The 22,861-nt window shown below is 37.1% G+C and overlaps 1 protein-coding gene across 2 annotated transcripts; it reads right to left on the bottom strand.

The window, feature by feature from the left end:
- Positions 1 to 6,525: 6,525 nt before the first annotated feature.
- On the bottom strand, positions 6,526 to 22,848 carry LOC117338782 (PACRG-like protein). Of its 2 annotated transcripts, XM_033900113.1 has the most exons (8): positions 22,777 to 22,848; positions 22,085 to 22,303; positions 17,819 to 17,886; positions 16,708 to 16,798; positions 15,988 to 16,122; positions 13,846 to 13,953; positions 11,008 to 11,088; positions 6,526 to 8,003 (listed from the first exon to the last, which is right to left on the bottom strand). In XM_033900113.1, the coding sequence occupies exons 2-8, from the start codon at positions 22,289 to 22,291 to the stop codon at positions 7,947 to 7,949; spliced, it is 747 nt and encodes a 248-aa protein (XP_033756004.1). In that variant the 5' UTR covers positions 22,292 to 22,303; positions 22,777 to 22,848; the 3' UTR covers positions 6,526 to 7,946. The 2 variants fall into 2 exon arrangements, with proteins under 2 accessions (XP_033756004.1, XP_033756003.1); XM_033900112.1 differs by having other exon boundaries at positions 22,085 to 22,828.
- Positions 22,849 to 22,861: the final 13 nt, after the last annotated feature.

Genomic DNA, 22,861 nt, shown 5'->3' with positions numbered 1-22,861 from the left:
TGAGGATAATACAATGCTCCTTGTTCTACTTAATAAACAAAATTTACCTTACCATCAAAAACAGACTGGATTAATAGTGAAACTATGTATAGTCTAAAAGAAGACAAAGAAACTGTTTTTGGTTCAATTTTTTATGGAATGTACAAAAATAAATAAAACATCAACAAACTGTACATATAACAATTAATTCATATTAAAAATAGCACAAACTATATGTGTACTTATTAATATGTACTAGGGCAACACAAGTAACTCTAGTTATGACACACAGCGAACATTTTAGACAGACGGACTCAGTACAGTACCTTATCTATTGTGTAATAAGTCCAGGGGCCAACACTTACATTTTAACCCAAAGGATGGACTTGTTGAATACTGAAGCATTTAACCCAAAGGATGGACTTGTTGAATACTGAAGCATTTAACCCAAAGGATGGACTTGTTGAATACTGAAGCATTCAACCAAAAGGATGGACTTGTTGAATACTGAAGCATTTAACCCAAAGGATGGACTTGTTGAATACTGAAGCATTTAACCCAAAGGATGGACTTATTGAATACTGAGGCATTTAACCCAAAGGATGGACTTATTGAATACTGAAGAATTTAACCCAAAGGATGGACTTGTTGAATACTGAAGAATTTAACCCAAAGGATGGACTTGTTGAATACTGAAGAATTTAACCCAAAGGAAGGAGTTGTTGAATACTGAAGCATTTAACCCAAAGGAAGGACTTATTGAATACTGAAGAATTTAACCCAAAGGATGGACTTGTTGAATACTGAAGCATTTAACCCAAGGGGTGGAACTTATTGAATACTGAAGCATTTAACCCAAAGGAAGGACTTATTGAATACTGAAGTTGCACTTGTTAGTGTAACTGAACTTCAGTAGACATGAGTTGGCATGGACTTGTTACAGCACATATATATGGCAGGAACATCTTTTAACAGTGCAGAAAGCCAATCTTACAGGTACAATGTACATGTTTTAATACAAGGTGAAATTTAAGTAGTACTTTAACAACATATGGATTTAACTAATGGTAAATTAAAATTACCATTTTCACTTTCTAAACTATTTTTAAAACATATCTACTTTGATCTTCATTAAACCATTTTTGTCACAACCTTTTTATCTGAAATTCTTTGTAGGCAATTACGTATGGTAAACAACCTACACGTACATATGAAATTGTGTATATACATACACATTGGTAGTATTTCTTTACTTAAAACCAGTAATATCAGAGTCTAAAACAGATATCTAAAAATTTCAATTACATATTTACTGGGAGGAACTTTTTTTATCTCCCAAACATTACAAAGTACAATTCTTATAGAATTAAAGTACAAACTTCAAACTTTAAACACATTTCTAGACTACATATAAGTGAATTGCCACAAACCTATTGATAAAACCTATTTACATACAAGGTATTGCTTAAATAAGACTTATTTCTGCCCTACAAGACATACACGAGTGTGATAACTTGAGCATATTCGTTCATGCAGACAAACTGGTACCTCGATTTTTTAAACATTGCATACTTGGAATAAATCTATAAGGATCTTCAGATATCATACAGGACTTTGAAGTCTTAAGGCTTATCACAAAGTCTAGATCCGTCCTTATTTTCTAAATGAACAACTCTGGTAAAAAGGTCAAACCTTGTAGGCCTGTGTGTTATCAGTTCTAATCTAAATAGCACCAAACTTCTGAAATTTATCTACGACTTCAATCATTAAACTAGCTATGTGACTCAAATAGAAAAGTCTAACTGTAATTTCAAGTTATCCTGCTAGCTGTGATTCAAACTATAATGCTAGTTCTGATTCAATCGATCCTGCTAGCTCTGATTCAATCTATCCTGCTAGCTCTGATTCAATCTATCCTGCTAGCTCTGTGATTCAATCTATCCTGCTAGTTCTGATTCAATCTATCCTGCTAGCTCTGATTCAATCTATCCTGCTAGCTCTGTGATACCAATCTACCCTGCTAGCTCTGTGATTCAATCTATCCTGCTAGCTCTGTGATACCAATCTATCCTGCTAGCTCTGATTCAATCTATCCTGCTAGCTCTGTGATACCAATCTACCCTGCTAGCTCTGTGATACCAATCTATCCTGCTAGCTCTGTGATACCAATCTATCCTGCTAGCTCTGTGATACCAATCTATCCTGCTAGCTCTGATTTAATCTATCCTGCTAGCTCTGTGATACCAATCTATCCTGCTAGTTCTGTGATTCAATCTATCCTGCTAGCTCTGTGATACCAATCTATCCTGCTAGCTCTGTGTTACCAATCTATCCTGCTAGCTCTGTGATTCAATCTATCCTGCTAGCTCTGTGATACCAATCTATCCTGCTAGCTCTGTGATACCAATCTATCCTGCTAGCTCTGTGATTCAATCTATCCTGCTAGTTCTGTGATTCAATCTATCCTGCTAGCTCTGTGATTCAATCTATCCTGCTAGCTCTGTGATACCTATCTATCCTGCTAGCTCTGTGATACCAATCTATCCTGCTAGCTCTGTGATTCAATCTATCCTGCTATATCTGTGATTCAATCTATCCTGCTAGTTCTGTGATTCAATCTATCCTGCTAGCTCTGTGATTCAATCTATCCTGCTAGCTCTGTGATTCAATCTATCCTGCTAGCTCTGTGATTCGATCTATCCTGCTAGCTCTGTGATTCAATCTATCCTGCTAGTTCTGTGATTCAATCTATCCTGCTAGCTCTGTGTTACCAATCTATCCTGCTAGCTCTGTGATACCAATCTATCCTGCTAGCTCTGTGATTCAATATATCCTGCTAGCTCTGTGTTACCAATCTATCCTGCTAGCTCTGTGATACCAATCTATCCTGCTAGCTCTGTGATTCAATCTATCCTGCTAGCTCTGTGATTCAATCTATCCTGCTAGCTCTGTGTTACCAATCTATCCTGCTAGCTCTGTGATACCAATCTATCCTGCTAGCTCTGATTCAATCTATCCTGCTAGTTCTGTGATTCAATCTATCCTGCTAGCTCTGTGATACCAATCTATCCTGCTAGCTCTGTGATACCAATCTATCCTGCTAGTTCTGTGATACCAATCTATCCTGCTAGCTCTGTGATACCAATCTATCCTGCTAGCTCTGATTCAATCTATCCTGCTAGCTCTGTGATACCAATCTATCCTGCTAGCTCTGTGTTACCAATCTATCCTGCTAGCTCTGTGATTCAATCTATCCTGCTAGCTCTGATTCAATCTCCTGCTAGCTCTGTGATTCAATCTATCCTGCTAGCTCTGTGATACCAATCTATCCTGCTAGTTCTGTGATTCAATCTATCCTGCTAGCTCTGTGATACCAATCTATCCTGCTAGCTCTGTGATTCAATCTATCCTGCTAGCTCTGTGATTCAATCTATCCTGCTAGCTCTGTGATACCAATCTAGCCTGCTAGCTCTGTGATTCAATCTATCCTGCTAGTTCTGTGATACCAATCTATCCTGCTAGCTCTGTGATACCAATCTATCCTGCTAGCTCTGTGATTCAATCTATCCTGCTAGCTCTGTGATTCAATCTATCCTGCTAGTTCTGTGATTCAATCTATCCTGCTAGCTCTGTGATTCAATCTATCCTGCTAGCTCTGTGATTCAATCTATCCTGCTAGCTCTGATTTAATCTATCCTGCTAGCTCTGTGATACCAATCTATCCTGCTAGCTCTGTGATTCAATCTATCCTGCTAGCTCTGTGATTCAATCTATCCTGCTAGCTCTGTGATACCAATCTATCCTGCTAGCTCTGTGATTCAATCCATCCTGCTAGCTCTGTGATACCAATCTATCCTGCTAGCTCTGTGATACCAATCTATCCTGCTAGCTCTGTGATTCAATCTATCCTGCTAGCTCTGATTCAATCTATCCTGCTAGCTCTGTGATACCAATCTATCCTGCTAGCTCTGTGATTCAATCTATAATGTTAGTTCTGTGTGATTTCAATCTATAATGCTAGCTCTGTGATTTCAATCTATTTCTATCTATTATGGCAAATGTTTGGATTTTTTATCTGCAATGAACATTCTGATGTCAGTTTTTAACACAACCTCTTCTTACATAAAACTTTCTCTATATCAGTTTGCAGACTAATTCTATATTACATTGGTTATGTTAAAAATAAAACATGATATTGATTGTGCAACTGTTCTGTTTATCATCAATGAACATTTCTCCTGACATAACAGGTACCTCTATTGGTATATCATACACATATATTCAGCAATGTAACACCAAATTTACAATACCTAGATCTACACACAGAGACCAGTGACAACATACATGGGAGACCAGGTGTTTCAGCAGGGTAAGAGTGATCTCCTTAACAGATAACACCTACCATGTAAATTCAACTCAAATCCATTATATGAAACGTGCTCAAAAATGAAAACTAGGATGGTGACAACCACTTCATATCACACAAGGAAATATTTTTCAGATCTTGATGTTGACCATAAATGTTCCCCATGGTCTTTTGACCTTAACTAACCTGGACGGAAACTTACATAGAAATACTCATGTTAATTAAAGAGGTATACAGGTCATTAAATAAAGTTGTAAAACCAAATACATACAACCAAGTGTGCAATTAAATCCTACATATCTTACCAGTATATATATATTATGTAGAAGTGGATAATTAAATGTTTCCACTACTACTAGTGGTAGAATGGGCCAGTTTAAATTTGATTTGATTTACAACAACGAAAGTATTAGTTTTAAACATCCACTTCATGTCACAGATGAAACACATACAATATACATGTACATGTAGATTCAATGGCAAGTAATTTAAAATATACATTTTCTGGTCCAGTTGTTCAAGCCAAATTAGTTTACTGAAAACACTAATTCGTTTAGTAATAAAAAAAATTATATTAATTTTCCAAAATATCATTAAATATAAAAATGACACGGATTACCATTCATTTAGAATCAAGTAAATCATTTCCATTTAAAAACAAAATACGAGAACACTGCAGCAAATGAAAATGTTGAAAATACGGAAGTATATTTATTATGACTGTTTTGTGCTAACATCCCAAAAACAACCAGGGTTATACAAGGAATGGTGTCACGGAGACACTAACAGCCAGGGTTATACAAGGAATGGTGCCAAGGAGACACTAATAACACACAGGGTTATACAAGGAAATGGTGTCAAAGAGACACTAACAGCCAGGGTTATACAAGGAATGGTGTCAAGGAGACACTAACAGCCAGGGTAATACAGGGAATAGGTGTCAAGGAGACACTAACAGCCAGGGTTATACAAGGAATGGTGTCAAGGAGACACTAACAGCCAGGGTTATACAAGGAATGGTGTCAAGGAGACACTAACAGCCAGGGTTATACAAGGAATGGTGTCAAGGAGACACTAACAGCCAGGGTTATACAGGGAAAGGTGTCAAGGAGACACTAACAGCCAGGGTTATACAAGGAATGGTGTCAAGGAGACACTAACAGCCAGGGTTATACAAGGAATGGTGTCAAGGAGACACTAACAGCCAGGGTTATACAAGGAATGGTGTCAAGGAGACACTAACAGCCAGGGTTATACAAGGAATGGTGTCAAGGAGACACTAAAGGCCAGGGTTATACAAAGAATGGTGTCAAGGAGACACTAACAGCCAGGGTTATACAAGGAATGGTGTCAAGGAGACACTAATAACAGCCAGGGTTATACAAAGAATGGTGTCAAGGAGACACTAATAATAGCCAGGGTTATACAGGGAATGGTGTCAAGGAGACACTAACAGCCAGGGTTATACAAGGAATGGTGTCAAGGAGACACTAACAGACAGGGTTATACAAGGAATGGTGTCAAGGAGACACTAACAGCCAGGGTTATACAGGGAATGGTGTCAAGGAGACACTAATAATAGCCAGGGTTATACAGGGAATGGTGTCAAGGAGACATTAACAGCCAGGGTTATACAAGGAATGGTGTCAAGGAGACACTAACAGCCAGGGTTATACAAGGAATGGTGTCATGGAGACACTAATAACAGCCAGGGTTATACAAGGAATGGTGTCAAGGAGACACTAACAGCCAGGGTTATACAGGGAAAGGTGTCAAGGAGACACTAACAGCCAGGGTCATACAAGGAATTGTGTCATGGAGACACTAACAGCCAGGGTTATACAAGGAATAGTGTCAAAGAGACACTAACAGCCAGGGTCATACAAGGACTTGTGTCAAGGAGACACTAACAGCCAGGGTTATACAGGGAATATTGTCAAGGAGACACTAACAGCCAGGGTCATACAAGGACTTGTGTCAAGGAGACACTAACAGCCAGGGTTATACAGGGAATAGTGTCAAGGAGACACTAACAGCCAGGGTCATACAAGGACTTGTGTCAAGGAGACACTAACAGCCAGGGTTATACAGGGAATGGTGTCAAGGAGACACTAACAGCCAGGGTTATACAAGGAATGGTGTCAAGGAGACACTAACAGCCAGGGTTATACAAGGAATTGTGTCATGGAGACACTAACAGCCAGGGTTATACAAGGAATGGTGTCAAGGAGACACTAACAGCCAGGGTTATACAGGGAAAGGTGTCAAGGAGACACTAATAACACACAGGGTTATACAAGGAATTGTGTCAAGGAGACACTAACAGCCAGGGTTATACAGGGAATAGTGTCAAGGAGACACTAACAGCCAGGGTCATACAAGGACTTGTGTCAAGGAGACACTAATTACAGCCAGGGTTATACAAGGAATGGTACAAAAATAAAGACAGAAAAAACACATAGGAAAAATAAGGGTGAAGAAACGGAGGCAGCAAATTCGTTATTATTTAGATATGAAATTTCAATATTATAATAATGGAGATTACTTTAATATCATTCATATCTAACTTTATTTTGAACACTAGATATCGAAATCATCATTCAAACATTAAAAACACAAAACATATTTTAATATGTATTAAAAGAATTAATTAAACTCAGCAACAATCAGCAACAATATTTCATTGATTTAACCAACCAGACCAAGACAATAATTCAACAAGAATTAAACATAATCACGCCTCACCTGTCCCATTTTGTCAGTATAGTGTTAGTGTTATAGAAGTCAGTTTTAAACGAACTCAAAAATTCACTAAAATTGCAATATTTTTTCCAAAATCAACAAAAAAAAAACTCCACTGGATAGTATGGAAGCAACCCTCTATATATTATAGGCATGTGTAAATATTGAGGTATTGCAAAACAAATTATTTCTCAAAATTTACCTAAATATGTCATTGTTACCCCAAAAATCACTCTTTTTGAAAAGTGAGAAGGAGATACATCTGATTTATTATTAAATTTAATATGATTTTGCTATCAATTAATTTGTAAATCAATTAGGGAAGCAATAAAGTTTTTATATCAATTTCTCAAAATCTAAAGTTTGTAAACCAAAAATACAGCAAAAAGTTAAAATTGATGTAATCCGTCAGATGTTATGAGATGTACATACTACAATGTAATTATATCCAAGGCTTGGATAAAATCACATTGATACTTTTTGAGCAACTGAACAAAATAACAAATGTGTACCCGGGGCTGGTAGGTGAAGCTGCATTAAGAAATATCCGAGTTATCATACTTTTATGTAAACCTGATAGTCCTGACTAGCTCAGTTCTAATACATAGATATCTGATATCTTAATATAAAATCAGATCATAAATCCTAAACTGACTGTAATCAATTATTGCATAAATTCTTAATACATGTGTTATTTAAAAAAAAACTGGCAACAGTTACAATATCTCAATTTGAAATATCTCAATGTTGAAACTCTTCATACAACTTTCTTGGTAAAATTCTACATGCTATACATCCTCAGCACTCTTCAGTGGCCGATCTGGAGCCATTATCAACTTAGGTGTTCTGTTCTGTATCCTCAGCCAAATATGGAAGAATAGGTTGGAACTTTGGATTTTATTGATGGCAGTGCTTCCTGGAAAAAAAAGGAATGCTATATAGAAACTGTACTGATAGGAATAGGTGAATGTGAAATAAACAACAGAACACTTACATAAAGTTAAAAAAATGAAGTGTGATCTTAATGACTCTTCACCATTGACCGCTGACCACCACAACAACTCTTTAACCTTGACCTCTGACCACCACGACTCTTTAACCATGACCTCTGACCACCACAACGACTCTTCAACCTTGACCTCTGACCACCACGACTCTTTAACCATGACCTCTGACCACCACAACGACTCTTTAACCTTGACCCCTGACCAGCACGACTCTTTAACCATGACCTCTGACCACCACAACGACTCTTTAACCTTGACCTCTGACCACCACGACTCTTTAACCTTGACCTCTGACCACCACAACGACTCTTTAACCTTGACCTCTGACCACCACAACGACTCTTTAACCTTGACCTCTGACCAACACAACGACTCTTTAACCATGACCTCTGACCACCACAACGACTCTTTAACCTTGACCTCTGACCACCACAACGACTCTTTAACCTTGACCTCTGACCACCACAACAACTCTTTAACCTTGACCTCTGACCACCACAACGACTCCTTAACCTTGACCTCTGACCACCACAACGACTCTTTAACCATGACCTCTGACCACCACAACGACTCTTTAACCTTGACCAGCACAATGACTCTTTAACCTTGACCTATGACCACCACAATTATTTTTACCTTGACTTTAACCTTGGCCTCTTACCACCAAATTGACCTTTACTTTGAAATCAAACTTGTGTGCTGGTACAGATCAACAGCTTTATCGATGTTACCATCCCATGGTGTAAATATCTATTGAGGAATTTAGAAAGTATCTTGTACATGTGCACACAAGGAATGTGTTGGGCACACACAAAATGATTAAATTACACAACTCCTTTACTAGTTAAATGGAAGCGATTTTAAATATAAAGTGACACAAAAATTGGGTCTGGATAATATTTGGTTCTTGTCAATCTTTTTTTTTCATTTTGCCTTTTTATAGTCAGATTTGACAGTACCTATAATGTCGAAGATGCAAAACCAAAAAATCTATCAAATTCAAACCTTCATCTCCAGGGTATAATTTTCTGAGTTCAGCTCTTTAAAGAAGAGACTGTCAACTTATCAGAACAATAAACAAGAGGCCCAGGGGCCTTAACGGTCATCTGACTCTAAATTAAAAACCTTCTATTATTGTAGTATGTATTCTCTGTAGCAAGTATATAGTGGCACTGTTGGCCATGGTGGCCATCTTGGATTTCTGACCGATCCAATAAATAACAACACTTATCCAGAACCATCTCAGGATCATTTCTGGTAAGTTACAGCTGAATCCCACTGATGGAATTTGAGTAGAAGTTTGAAATAGGTGTTGTTCAGGAAAAACCATGATTGCGCAATCATGTTACAAAATGGCCGCCGTGGCTACCATGTCGAAGCTTTTACGAAGCCAAAAAATAACCACACTTTGTTGCCTCTCCTTCCTTAACATCCTCACCAATTTCCAGCTCAATCGCACCAGTGGAACTGGGGAAGAAGTTTAAAACGTGTTTTTCAAGATGGTTGCCATGGCGGCCATCTTGGATTTCTGACCGACTTGAAAAATAACAACACTTGGTCAGGACCATCACAAAATCATTTCTGGTAAGTAAGAGCTCAATCCCACTGGTGGAATTTGAGAAGAAGTTTGATATAGGTGTTGTTTAGAAGAACCCTGATTGCGCAATCATTTTACAAAATGGCTGCCGTGGCTGCAATGTCAAAGTTTTTATGAGGCCGAAAAAATAACAACACTTTATTGGCTCTCCTTCCTTAACATCCTCACCAATTTTCAGCTCAATCGCACCAGTGGAACTGGAGAAGAAGTTTAAAATGTGTTTTTCAAGATGGTTGCCATGGCGGCCATCTTGGATTTCTGACCGACTTGAAAAATAACAACACTTGGTCAAGACCATCTCAGGATCATTTCTGCTTAGTAAGAGCTGAATCCCACTGGTGGAATTTGAGAAGAAGTTTGATATAGGTGTTGTTCAGAAGAACAATGATTGCGCAATCATGTTACAAATGGCTGCCGTGGCTACCATGTCAAAGTTTTTACGAGGCTGAAAAATAACAACACTTTGATGCCTCTCCTTCCTTAACATCCTCACCAATTTCCAGCTCAATCGCACCAGTGGAACTGGAGAAGAAGTTTAAAACGTGTTTTTCAAGATGGTTGCCATGGCGGCCATCTTGGATTTCTGACCGACTTGAAAAATAACAACACTTGGTCAGGACCATCTCAGGATCATTTCTGGTTAGTTAAAGCTGAATCCCACTGATGGAATTTGAGAAGAAGTTTGAAATAGGTGTTGTTCAGAAGAACAATGATTGCGCAATCATGTTACAAAATGGCTGCCGTGGCTGCCATGTCAAAGTTTTTACGAAGCCGAAAAATAACAACACTTTATTGGCTCTCCTTCCTTAACATCCTCACCAATTTCCAGCTCAATCACACCAGTGGAACTGGAGAAGAAGTTTAAAATGTGTTTTTCAAGATGGTTGCCATGGCGGCCATCTTGGATTTCTGACCGACCTGAAAAATAACAACACTTCCTCAGGACCATCCCAGGATCATTTCAGGCAAGTTTCAGCTCAATCTCACCAGTGGAACTTGAGAAGAAGTTTCAAATGTGTTTTCAAAATGGCGGCAATTGCGGCCATCTTGGATTTCGGACCGACCCGAAAATTAACAACACTTGGTCAGGACCATCCCAGCATCATTTCAGGCAAGTTTCAGCTCAATCCTACTGGTGGAACTTGAGAAGAAGTTTAAAATGTGAAAAGTTTACGCACGGCGGACGGCGCACGGCAGACGGCGCACGGCGCACGGCGCACGACGACGGACGAAGCATGATGACTATAGGTCATCCTGACCCTTCGGGTCAGATGACCTAAAAAGCTGACTTAAACTGAAATCTACAATTAATATACCTTTCCTCCATTTTGTTCCAATGTCTGTAAAACTTCAGTAATCTTGTCTCTGTGTTTCTTTTCCATCATTCTTTTAGCAACCTACAACAGATTGTGTCAGTCTTGTCAGGATAACAGAGCATATTGTCACAAAAGTATATCAATCATTTCCAAAGCCTAATTACAGGCTGAATTCATCTTCTGTGTCAATACCAGTGTTCATACCACAATTACTAGCTAATCAGCATTAATTACCAAGTGGCAGTAAACTTCACCAATCATTAAACAGTAAATTCAGTAACTAGTAACTATTACTGACACCCATGCTCAATACTGTTTGGCTGTGAATGACCATGGCTGTTGATGGGCTTTTAAACAGAATCTATCAATCAACCATACATTACTGATTATCATAGAGTTACTGTAGTCAATATTAATGATGATCATACAGTAATCACTAACTGAAGTCAATTTAACTGATGATCATACAGTAGTTACTAACTGTAGTCGATATAACTGATGATCATACAATAATTACTAACTGTAGTCAATGTAACTGATGATCATACAGTAATCACTAACTGTAGTCAATATAACTGATGATCATACAATAATCACTAACTGTAAGCAATATATAACCAATGATCATACAATAATTACTAACTGTAGTCAATATAACTGATGATCATACAGTAATTAATAACTGTAGTCAATATTAATGAAGATCATACAGTAATCACTAACTGTTGACAATATTACTGATGATGATACAATAATCACTAACTGTAAGCAATATATAACTGATGATCATACAGTAGTTACTAACTGTAGTTAATATAACTGATGATCATACAGTAATCACTAAATGTAGTCAATATAACTGATGATCATACAATAATCACTAACTGTAGTCAATATAACTGATGATCATACAGTAATCACTAACTGTAGTCAATATAACTGATGATCATACAATAATCACTAACTGTAGTCAATATAACCGATGATCATACAATAATCACTAACTGTAGTCAATATATAACCAATGATCATACAGTAGTTACTAACTGTAGTTAATATAACTGATGATCATACAATAATTACTAACTGTAGTCAATATAACTGATGATCATACAATAATCACTAACTGTAGTCAATATAACCGATGATCATACAATAATCACTAACTGTAGTCAATATAACTGATGATCATACAGTAATTACTAACTGTTGTCAATATAACTGATGATCATACAGTAATCACTAACTGTAGTCAATATAACTGATGATCATACAATAATCACTAACTGTAGTCAATATAACTGATGATCATACAGTAATCACTAACTGTAGTCAATATAACCGATGTTCATACAATAATTACTACCTGTAGTCAATATAACTGATGATCATACAATAATTACTAACTGTAGTCAATATAACTGATGATCATACAATAATTACTAACTGTAGTCAATATAACTGCAAATCATACAGTAATCACTAACTGTAGTCAATATATAACCAATGATCATACAATAATTACTAACTGTAGTCAATATAACTGATGATCATACAGTAATTAATAACTGTAGTCAATATTAATGAAGATCATACAGTAATCACTAACTGTTGACAATATTACTGATGATGATACAATAATCACTAACTGTAAGCAATATATAACTGATGATCATACAGTAGTTACTAACTGTAGTTAATATAACTGATGATCATACAGTAATCACTAAATGTAGTCAATATAACTGATGATCATACAATAATCACTAACTGTAGTCAATATAACTGATGATCATACAGTAATCACTAACTGTAGTCAATATAACTGATGATCATACAATAATCACTAACTGTAGTCAATATAACCGATGAGCATACAATAATCACTAACTGTAGTCAATATATAACCAATGATCATACAGTCGTTACTAACTGTAGTTAATATAACTGATGATCATACAATAATTACTAACTGTAGTCAATATAACTGATGATCATACAATAATCACTAACTGTAGTCAATATAACCGATGATCATACAATAATCACTAACTGTAGTCAATATAACTGATGATCATACAGTAATTACTAACTGTTGTCAATATAACTGATGATCATACAGTAATCACTAACTGTAGTCAATATAACTGATGATCATACAATAATCACTAACTGTAGTCAATATAACTGATGATCATACAGTAATCACTAACTGTAGTCAATATAACCGATGTTCATACAATAATTACTACCTGTAGTCAATATAACTGATGATCATACAATAATTACTAACTGTAGTCAATATAACTGATGATCATACAATAATTACTAACTGTAGTCAATATAACTGCAAATCATACAGTAATCACTAACTGTAGTCAATATATAACCAATGATCATACAATAATTACTAACTGTAGTCAATATAACTGATGATCATACAATAATTACTAACTGTAGTCAATATATAACCAATGATCATACAATAATTACTAACTGTAGTCAATATATAACCAATGATCATACAATAATCACTAACTGTAGTCAATATATAACCAATGATCATACAATAATCACTAACTGTAGTCAATATATAACCAATGATCATACAATAATCACTAACTGTAGTCAATATATAACCAATGATCATACAATAATCACTAACTGTAGTCAATATATAACCAATGATCATACAATAATCACTAACTGTAGTCAACATTACTGAAGATCAAACAGTATTAATAACTGTAGTCATAATTAACAGTGTTATACAGTAACTACTAATAAGCAATAACTGAAGTCAATAATTTGTTAGATTTTAATACCCAGTAAACTTACAGGCACCATCAGAAGTTTGAGATGTTGATTCAGTGATGGACCAACCACATCACTTAGCTGTAGGAGTGCATCCAGGCCAGAATCAAATACCGAATTATCAGGATGGCTCTGTAAAGTACAAAGTAGAGCACTGTCTTGAAGGTTCTGGTATTAACATGTAGATATAAAACTATCAGGGTGGTTCTAGTATCGACATGTAGGTATAAAACTATCAGGGATGGTTCTGGTATAGACATGTAGGTATAAAACTATCAGGGTGGTTCTGGTATAGACATATAGGTATAAAACTATCAGGGTGGTTCTGGTATAGACATATAGGTATAAAACTATCAGGGTGGTTCTGGTATCAACATGTAGGTATAAAAATATCAGGGTGGTTCTGGTATAGACATATAGGTATAAAACTATCAGGGTGATTCTGGTATAGACATGTAGGTATAAAACTATCAGGGTGGTTCTGGTATCAACATGTAGATATAAAACTATCAGGGATGGTTCTGGTATAGACATGTAGATATAAAACTATCAGGGTGGTTCTGGTATCAACATGTAGGTATAAAACTATCAGGGTGGTTCTGGTATAGACATATAGGTATAAAACTATCAGGGTGGTTCTAGTATCAACATGTAGGTATAAACTATCAGGGTGGTTCTAGTATCAACATGTAGGTATAAAACTATCAGGGTGGTTCTGGTATCAACATGTAGGTATAAAACTATCAGGGATGGTTCTGGTATCAACATGTAGGTATAAAACTATCAGGGTGGTTCTGGTATCGACATGTAGGTATAAAACTATCAGGGTGGTTCTGGTATAGACATGTAGGTATAAAACTATCAGGGTGGTTCTGGTATCAACATGTAGGTATAAAACTATCAGGGATGGTTCTGGTATCAACATGTAGGTATAAAACTATCAGGGTGGTTCTGGTATAGACATGTAGGTATTAAACTATCAGGGTGGTTCTAGTATAGACATGTAGGTATAAACTATCAGGGTGGTTCTAGTATCAACGTGTAGGTATAAAACTATCAGGGTGGTTCTGGTATAGACATATAGGTATAAAACTATCAGGGATGGTTCTGGTATCAACATGTAGGTATAAAACTATCAGGGATGGTTCTGGTATCAACATGTAGGTATAAAACTATCAGGGTGGTTCTGGTATCAACATGTAGGTATAAAACTATCAGGGTGGTTCTGGTATCGACATGTAGGTATAAAACTATCAGGGTGGTTCTGGTATCAACATGTAGGTATAAAACTATCAGGGTGGTTCTGGTATCAACATGTAGGTATTAAACTATCAGGCATGGTTCTGGTATCGACATGAAGTATAAAACTATCAGGGTGGTTCTGGTATCAACATGTAGGTATTAAACTATCAGGCATGGTTCTGGTATCGACATGTAGGTATAAAACTATCAGGGTGGTTCTAGTAAAGACATGTAGGTATAAAACTATCAGGGTGGTTCTAGTAAAGACATGTAGGTATAAAAATATCAGGGTGGTTCTAGTAAAGACATGTAGGTATTAAACTATCAGGGTGGTTCTAGTAAAGACATGTAGGTATAAAACTATCAGGGTGGTTCTAGTAAAGACATGTAGGTATAAAAATATCAGGGTGGTTCTAGTAAAGACATGTAGGTATAAAACTATCAGGGTGGTTCTGGTATAGACATGTAGGTATAAAACTATCAGGGATGGTTCTGGTATAGACATGTAGGTATAAAACTATCAGGATGGTTCTGGTATCAACATGTAGGTATAAAACTATCAGGATGGTTCTGGTATCAACATGTAGGTATAAAACTATCAGGGATGGTTCTGGTATAGACATGTAGGTATAAAACTATCAGGGTGGTTCTGGTATCAACAAGTAGATATAAAAATATCAGGGTGGTTCTGGTATCAACATGTAGGTATAAAACTATCAGGGTGGTTCTGGTATCAACATGTAGGTATAAAACTATCAGGGATGGTTCTGGTATAGACATGTAGGTATAAAACTATCAGGGATGGTTCTGGTATCAACATGTAGGTATAAAACTATCAGGGTGGTTCTGGTATCGACATATAGGTATATGATGACCACCTCTAAAATGACCATATATGGCAGCTTTCTTACCACAATAACTTACCAAAGATGTACGAACAGCTATGCAAACTTTTGGCAAGATTGGCAACACTTTTTCTGTAGAACCATCAACTTCCAGTAGCTCTTTAAATCCAGTCCTAGCGACAAACATATATGGATGGACGGTCTCCTTTAAACCCTGTAATAAGTATATAATTTAAAACTCTTTAGCTTTTAAAAGAGTACGCATAAAAGGAACACCACGCTGTACTCCTCAAAATATGCATAAATATACATTCACATTGACTTTGTATGACTGTTGGGTTTCTAGTATACATGGTGGTAGAGGTTTCCTGGTATACAGAATTCAAGTAATACACTTTCCAACACCAATATATATATGAATTTGATAACTGTCAAATGTCTAGTTTGAAGTAATCGAACTAAATGCAAAGTCTATCAAAAGCCAGGAAAGCAAAACTTTAGGAAATAGTGGCCTGTAAAAAATTGATATTCATACATTCTAATATGTATAGCACACCTGTTTGCATCATCAAGCTTTTTTTTCAACTCCCACTGACTGACTTTGATATATATATCAAGGGACTGCACAAAAGACACACAAGCATTTTTTTCAAAACAAATTGAGTTACAATTACAGTACAATGGAGTCAAAATTAATTACACTGCCTCATACAGCTGTGTTCCGTCTTTCTAGGATTATAGTCAGTGATGCGAAGGGCCTGAAGTAATCAATGGAGGTGACCAAAAATGTGTATCTTACCTCTGCTAAGGTTACAAGAATAGGGTCAAAGGGCACCTGTTCTGGAGGGGTTTCCCAGGCCAGCTTGTGTTTGACTGAACCATGGAATAACCTGGAAATATCAACAAAAAAATACTTTGTTTGTTTGCTTGTTTGTTTGTTTGTTTTTGTTTAACGTCCTATTAACAGCCAGGGTCATTTAAGGACGTGCCAGGTTTTGGAGGTGGAGGAAAGCCGGAGTACCCAGAGAAAAACCACCGGCCTACGGTCAGTACCTGGCAACTGCCCCACGTAGGTTTCGGACTCGCAACCCAGAGGTGGAGGGCTAGTGTTAAAGTGTCGGGACACCTTAACCACTCGGCCACCGCTGCCCCACAAAACTTAAAGTAATAAAGTGACCAGTCACCTTGAAAAAAGTACAAGAACAATGAGAGGATATAATTTGCATCGTACATTGATTAAATTTAAGTATGTATGTTTATGTTGACCAGCTGCATATATCTAAATCTAGGATATTTGGGAGGTACGTATTTCTTCATTTGGGAATGCGACATATGCTAATATAGGTGTTCTCTGATAAATCATGAAATGTTAATTGATTTGTGGAATTCACTGTATCTTTCTTGAAAATGCCTATTCCATCAATTCCACTTCTCCAATATACAGTTTGACAATCTAGTAACAGTATAACCCATTCTCTACTCGAACAGCTGTCAAGATTATCTCTATATATACTTACTGATAAGAATGAAAAAAGGGAAGTAACTCTCATAGATCAGAATGCTGTAACTCTGAACAGTAATAAGAATGATATATCTAGAAGTTAAACCTGCATACTATATTGTTTATACGTGTTCTAGTGAAATTAAGAAATCCTGTATAAACAATGCAGGTCCACATCCATATTATTAAAGGTATCCTGAAAGTTATAATTAAGTTTTGACATCTACTTCATCTGATCATGACCACCCATGGGGAGATGATAGACTGGTTTTCTGTAATATTACAGTCTTTATACATGTGACTTACAACTTTGAGTCTGTGACCTGTGATGCACCCACGTACAGGGAAAAGAATGAGACTGGTTTTACTCTAATATTAGTCTTTACCTGTTTGCATGTTTCAATCTTACCGACAAGGTACTCCTCCATTGGTGTATACAGCAGCAAATGCAGATTGGTTCTTGGCTGGACTTTTGAACTGCAGAAAAAGAAAGAATCAGTCTGTAATTCAGAGCTCATGCATATGTTTGGAAAGAAATTCAACTCTGAGTTTCCAAAAATTTTGCGGCCATATTTGTAATGCGAATCAAATAATTATGAGTCTCACTGGAAACCATTTTCAGCATGAGGATAATTTGTGTCATGCAATTCCAACAAGATCTTGCATTTGTCAGGTCACATGAACACAGTCCATATTACAAATATGGCTGCAAAATGTTTAGAAATTCAGTATTGGATTATAAAACTAGTAGACTGACCTGTTTGGTTTGTTTGTTTGTTTTGTTTAACGTCCTATTAACAGCCAGGGACATTTAAGGACGTGCCAGGTTTTGGAGGTGGAGGAAAGCTGGAGTACCCGGAGAAAAACCACCGGCCTACAGTCAGTACCTGGCAACTGCCCCACGTAGGTTTTGAACTCGCCACCTAGAGGTGGAGGACTAGTGATAAAGTGTCGGGACACCTTAACCACTGAGCCACCGCGGCTCCAAGCTTAAGACTGACATGTTTATGTGTGGTGACATGTATGTCTGTTTTGTCAGGTAGGTCGAAAAATCATCAATTTTTTAAAATACAGTGGAACTTCGTTAACTCGAACTCGGATAACTCGAATACCCCGCTTAACTCGAAGTACCTCGCTGGTCCCGGCCGAATTCTCTCTTTATCTTAGTAAAAAAAACTCGGAAAATTCGAATTCGGATAACTCGAAAAACTCGGATAATACGAAGTAAAAATTTGGTCCCAACAATAAAAATCCTACTTGAAATGTTCGAATAACTCGAAGTATAATTTTCGTCGATCGGTGGCAAACGCCGACATTTTTTAAGAGCTAAATTCCGTTTGTAATACTGAACATATCGGCACTACTAACCTACATGCTATTATAAGTGTTTCGTAAATTCATAAAAGAAATTGTCGGTTGAATCTTATAACAACAAGTCTTGGTGATAAAAAGTACTGCTTTACTTACATCAGGTAATTTCCCAAGGCGGTCACCGATATCAGTACACACGATAGTCAACAACTCATCTACCCGTTCGCTCAAGCGGAACTAATCTCTGACACACCGGTAGATCTACCCAGCTGATGTTTTTACAGGTGTAGAAATGACACAGTCACCGGCGCCTATTAAATCTTTAAACTGCTGAAACAATAGCGTAATTACTGCCGAGGTGTTCAGAGTACAACTGTAACGGTCAGTGCTGTCTATTACATCGGATAAAACGCCAACTCAGTTACAGTAACATTTTATACGCACATGCACAGCCCAACTTCCGGTGCTAATACACATGGAAATGGCGTGGTTATCAATAAAATGTAAGTAGGCCGATCAAACAGTATTTTATATATGTCAAATAAAAGGTAATGGTTCTGTTACGTTTTGTATGCAATCTGTGTTAAACTTAAACGGTTATTTGTTTTGACATTAATAACTTGTTATTTTGTCAAATTCAGTTTTATCGTTTACCTTTTGCAAACATGACTTGCACATCAGATCGTTATTGAAGTGACTAAGTGAAAGAAACTTTATTGTGACTGTATATCGGCAAAACTACACCAAATTACAAGTGACATAACGAAACATTACATATATATTTACATGTATTGACCAGTCTTCACACTAAACTGATGAGCGACAGAGCGAAGTTATAATGATTATATAATGTTGACAAATATTGACCAAACTTTTCAACAAAAACGATAACTCGCTTAATTCGAAAACTCGGATAACTCGAAGTTTTTTCGTGGTCCCGTCGACTTCGAGTTAACGAAGTTCCACTGTATGTATGTTTCTTTTCAACAGCTTGGTAATTATAATGAACAACTGAAAACATAGAACAAAGTGGCGACCCAAGAGTGGCCTGGCTTTTCCCGTCTTTTCACTATGACAGGAGTTGTATAGCCCATATCAAATCTTTAAAAGGTTGAAAAACACAACAGGAATCTTCAGATTACGCTCTGCTATACCTCACTCTGCTATATACCTAGTCCGAGTCTGGTATTCTTCACTCTGCTATATACATCACTGCGTTATATACCTCACTGCATTATACCTCACTCTGCTATACCTACCATTAGTTTGAGTCTGGTATTCTTCACTCTGCTATACATCACTGTGTTATATATACCTCACTGCGCTATATACCTCACTCTGCTATACATCACTGCATTATACCTCACTGTGCTATATACCTCACTCTGCTATACATCACTGCATTATACCTCACTGTGCTATATACCTCACTCTGCTATACATCACTGCATTATACCTCACTGTGCTATATTTACCATTGTATGGCACTGCCACTATATAACCCTACCAATTCAGTTGCGAGTTCACCAGCTTATGAACTGCCTTGAATTTGAAAATTTCAAAAAAAAATCGCACAACAAATAAAAAAATTGCACATGGTAAATATAAGCATTGAACGGCTTTCAGTTGGCATTCATAGTCAATATGTCCCCTACCATATATATATATAGCTGTAGCGTGTTCCGTATCACAGGGTTACCAATGTAAACTAACTCAAACTGTCGATAACTTTATTCATTTTACGTATGTAATTATACTACACATGTACATGTACATGTAAGATGTACACGTGTGTCCAGTACTTCCGGTGCTACCGGACCATACCAACTTCTGCGGTCATAATAGATTCACATCGAGACTCGAACCTGGGTTCTCCAAACTCTAGCGCGCTTCATGGAATTTGCCTCTGTCCAGTTGGCATTCATATTGACTATGAATGCCAACTGAAAGCCGTTCAATGCTTAATATACCTAACTCTGCTATACATCACTGCGTTATACATCACTGTACTATATACCTCACTCTGCTATACATCACTGCATTATACCTCACTGCTCTATATACCTCAATCCTCACTCTGCTATACCTCTCTTTGAGCCTGTTATACCTCACTCTGCTATATATCTTACTTTGAGTCTGGTATACATCTCTCTGAGTCTGGTATGACACACTCTGTAATACCTCTCTCTGATATACCTTACTCTGGTATACATGTAGTATTCATGTACCTAAATTCTGCTATATCTCATTTTGAGTCTAGTATACATCACTCTGCTATATCTCACTCTGAGTCTGCTATACCTCACTCTGCTATACCTCACTCTTTAGAGTCTGAAATACCTCATTCTGCTATACATTGTATATATCTCACCACATTCTGCTATACTCCACTCTGTTATACCTCATTCTGCTATACCCCACTCTGCTTAACCCCACTCTAGATCTGCTAAACCCCACTCTGCTATACCCCACTCTGCTATACCCCACTCTGCTAAACCCCACTCTGCTATACCCCACTCTGCTATACCCCACTCTGCTAAACCCCACTCTGCTATACCCCACTCTGCTAAACCCCACTCTGCTATACCCCACTCTGCTATACCCCACTCTGCTAAACCCCACTCTGCTAAACCCCACTCTGCTATACCCCACTCTGCTATACCCCACTCTGCTAAACCCCACTCTGCTATACCCCACTCTGCTATACCCCACTCTGCTAAACCCCACTCTGCTATACCCCACTCTGCTAAACCCCACTCTGCTATACCCCACTCTGCTTAACCCCACTCTGCTATACCCCACTCTGCTTAACCCCACTCTAGATCTGCTAAACCCCACTCTGCTATACCTCATCCTACAATTCCTCACTTTTCTCTGCAACTCTGCTATACCCCATTCTGGTATACCCCACTATATATAGTTATGATGTCCTCACTCTGCTATACCACATTCTGGTATACAATGTACTTATAACTCTGGTATTCCACATGTGCACTCCGAGTCTGGCATATCTCACTTTGCTATATAACTCACTTTTGTATACCTCACACTGCAGGTCAACATGCCTTAAGTAACAAATTAACACTAATGTATATAATTATATGTCGATGTTTGAACATGTACACTGGTACAAAAAATTGCATCAATCATGAATTTTACAAATATTTGACAAGAAATTACACTAGTACTACATATACATAGTCTGAACAAACAATCCAAAGTTTCTTCACAATTTATATTTTTTACCAATTTTGCTAAATGGCAATTTCTTGTAGGCTCTAGCTAGCATAATTATAAGATGGTAGCACACTCTAGCTAGCATAATTATAAGATGGTAGCTAGGATGTATAGTATGAATACTTACTGGATCAACTGTTTTGGGGTTTAATTTAGCTGATGGTCTCGGGTGAGCTGCTGTTAATTTTCCTATTGAACTATCAGATGAACTTGTGAGGGAGCCTTTTTTGCCAGCTTTCCCAGCACTTGTTGGTGTTGCTTTTCTGGTCCCTGTGGCATTCCCCCTTCCGAATCCCGATCTCGAGGAAGCACTGCTTGGGGCTGAACTGGCCATCAGTTGAATGGACTTATCCAAATTGATTAATTTCAGTGCTTACAGAAAGCTAGAGTGTTTTTTTCAGCTTTTAAGTTATATGCATGGTCACAGATTCTATCATTTCTCTTTTGATTAACAAATGATTTCTACAGCAATCTGTAGACCTGTTATTCAAATAAATTAATGTTTTTGATACAGTGCTATTTAAAGCTCTACACTTATATATTACCTAATAGAAGTACAAGCGTTATTAACACAAATCGGTTATTTTCTCTGTCATGAGTATTACATTCCATCCATGACATATGAAATATATAAATTTCTGAACAGCATCTTCAAAGCCTGTTTACTGTTAGAGGCTGAGAGGAATTCGAACCTGTCAAAAGCTTGAGCTCTCTGGCTTTACACAATATCTAAAACGTTATACTCAATTATATTCAATCAATTTGATCAAAAAATCTAGTGTAAAGGTCGATCAGATTCACAAAGCGATTCTTACTCACATCGCTACTTCAACGTGCTGATTGTCAGAAACATAATATACTAGATATAGCCTAGCACCAAAATCAAGGAAACCGGAAATGAGGA

This window comes from Pecten maximus, chromosome 12 (assembly GCF_902652985.1).
Source record: "Pecten maximus chromosome 12, xPecMax1.1, whole genome shotgun sequence".
Lineage (NCBI taxonomy): Eukaryota > Metazoa > Mollusca > Bivalvia > Pectinida > Pectinidae > Pecten > Pecten maximus.
This window is presented reverse-complemented; position numbering and strand designations above follow the sequence as displayed.

Coding starts and splice junctions, on each gene's coding strand:
- LOC117338782 (XM_033900113.1), bottom strand. CDS start 22,291: ATGGCCAGTTCAGCCCCAAGCAGTGCTTCCTCGAGATCGGGATTCGGA. Junction 13,954..15,987: donor TAGCTGTTCGTACATCTTTG/GTAAGTTATTGT, acceptor TGTACTTTACAG/AGCCATCCTGATAATTCGGT. Junction 8,004..11,007: donor TGGAACAAAATGGAGGAAAG/GTATATTAATTG, acceptor TTTTTTTTCCAG/GAAGCACTGCCATCAATAAA.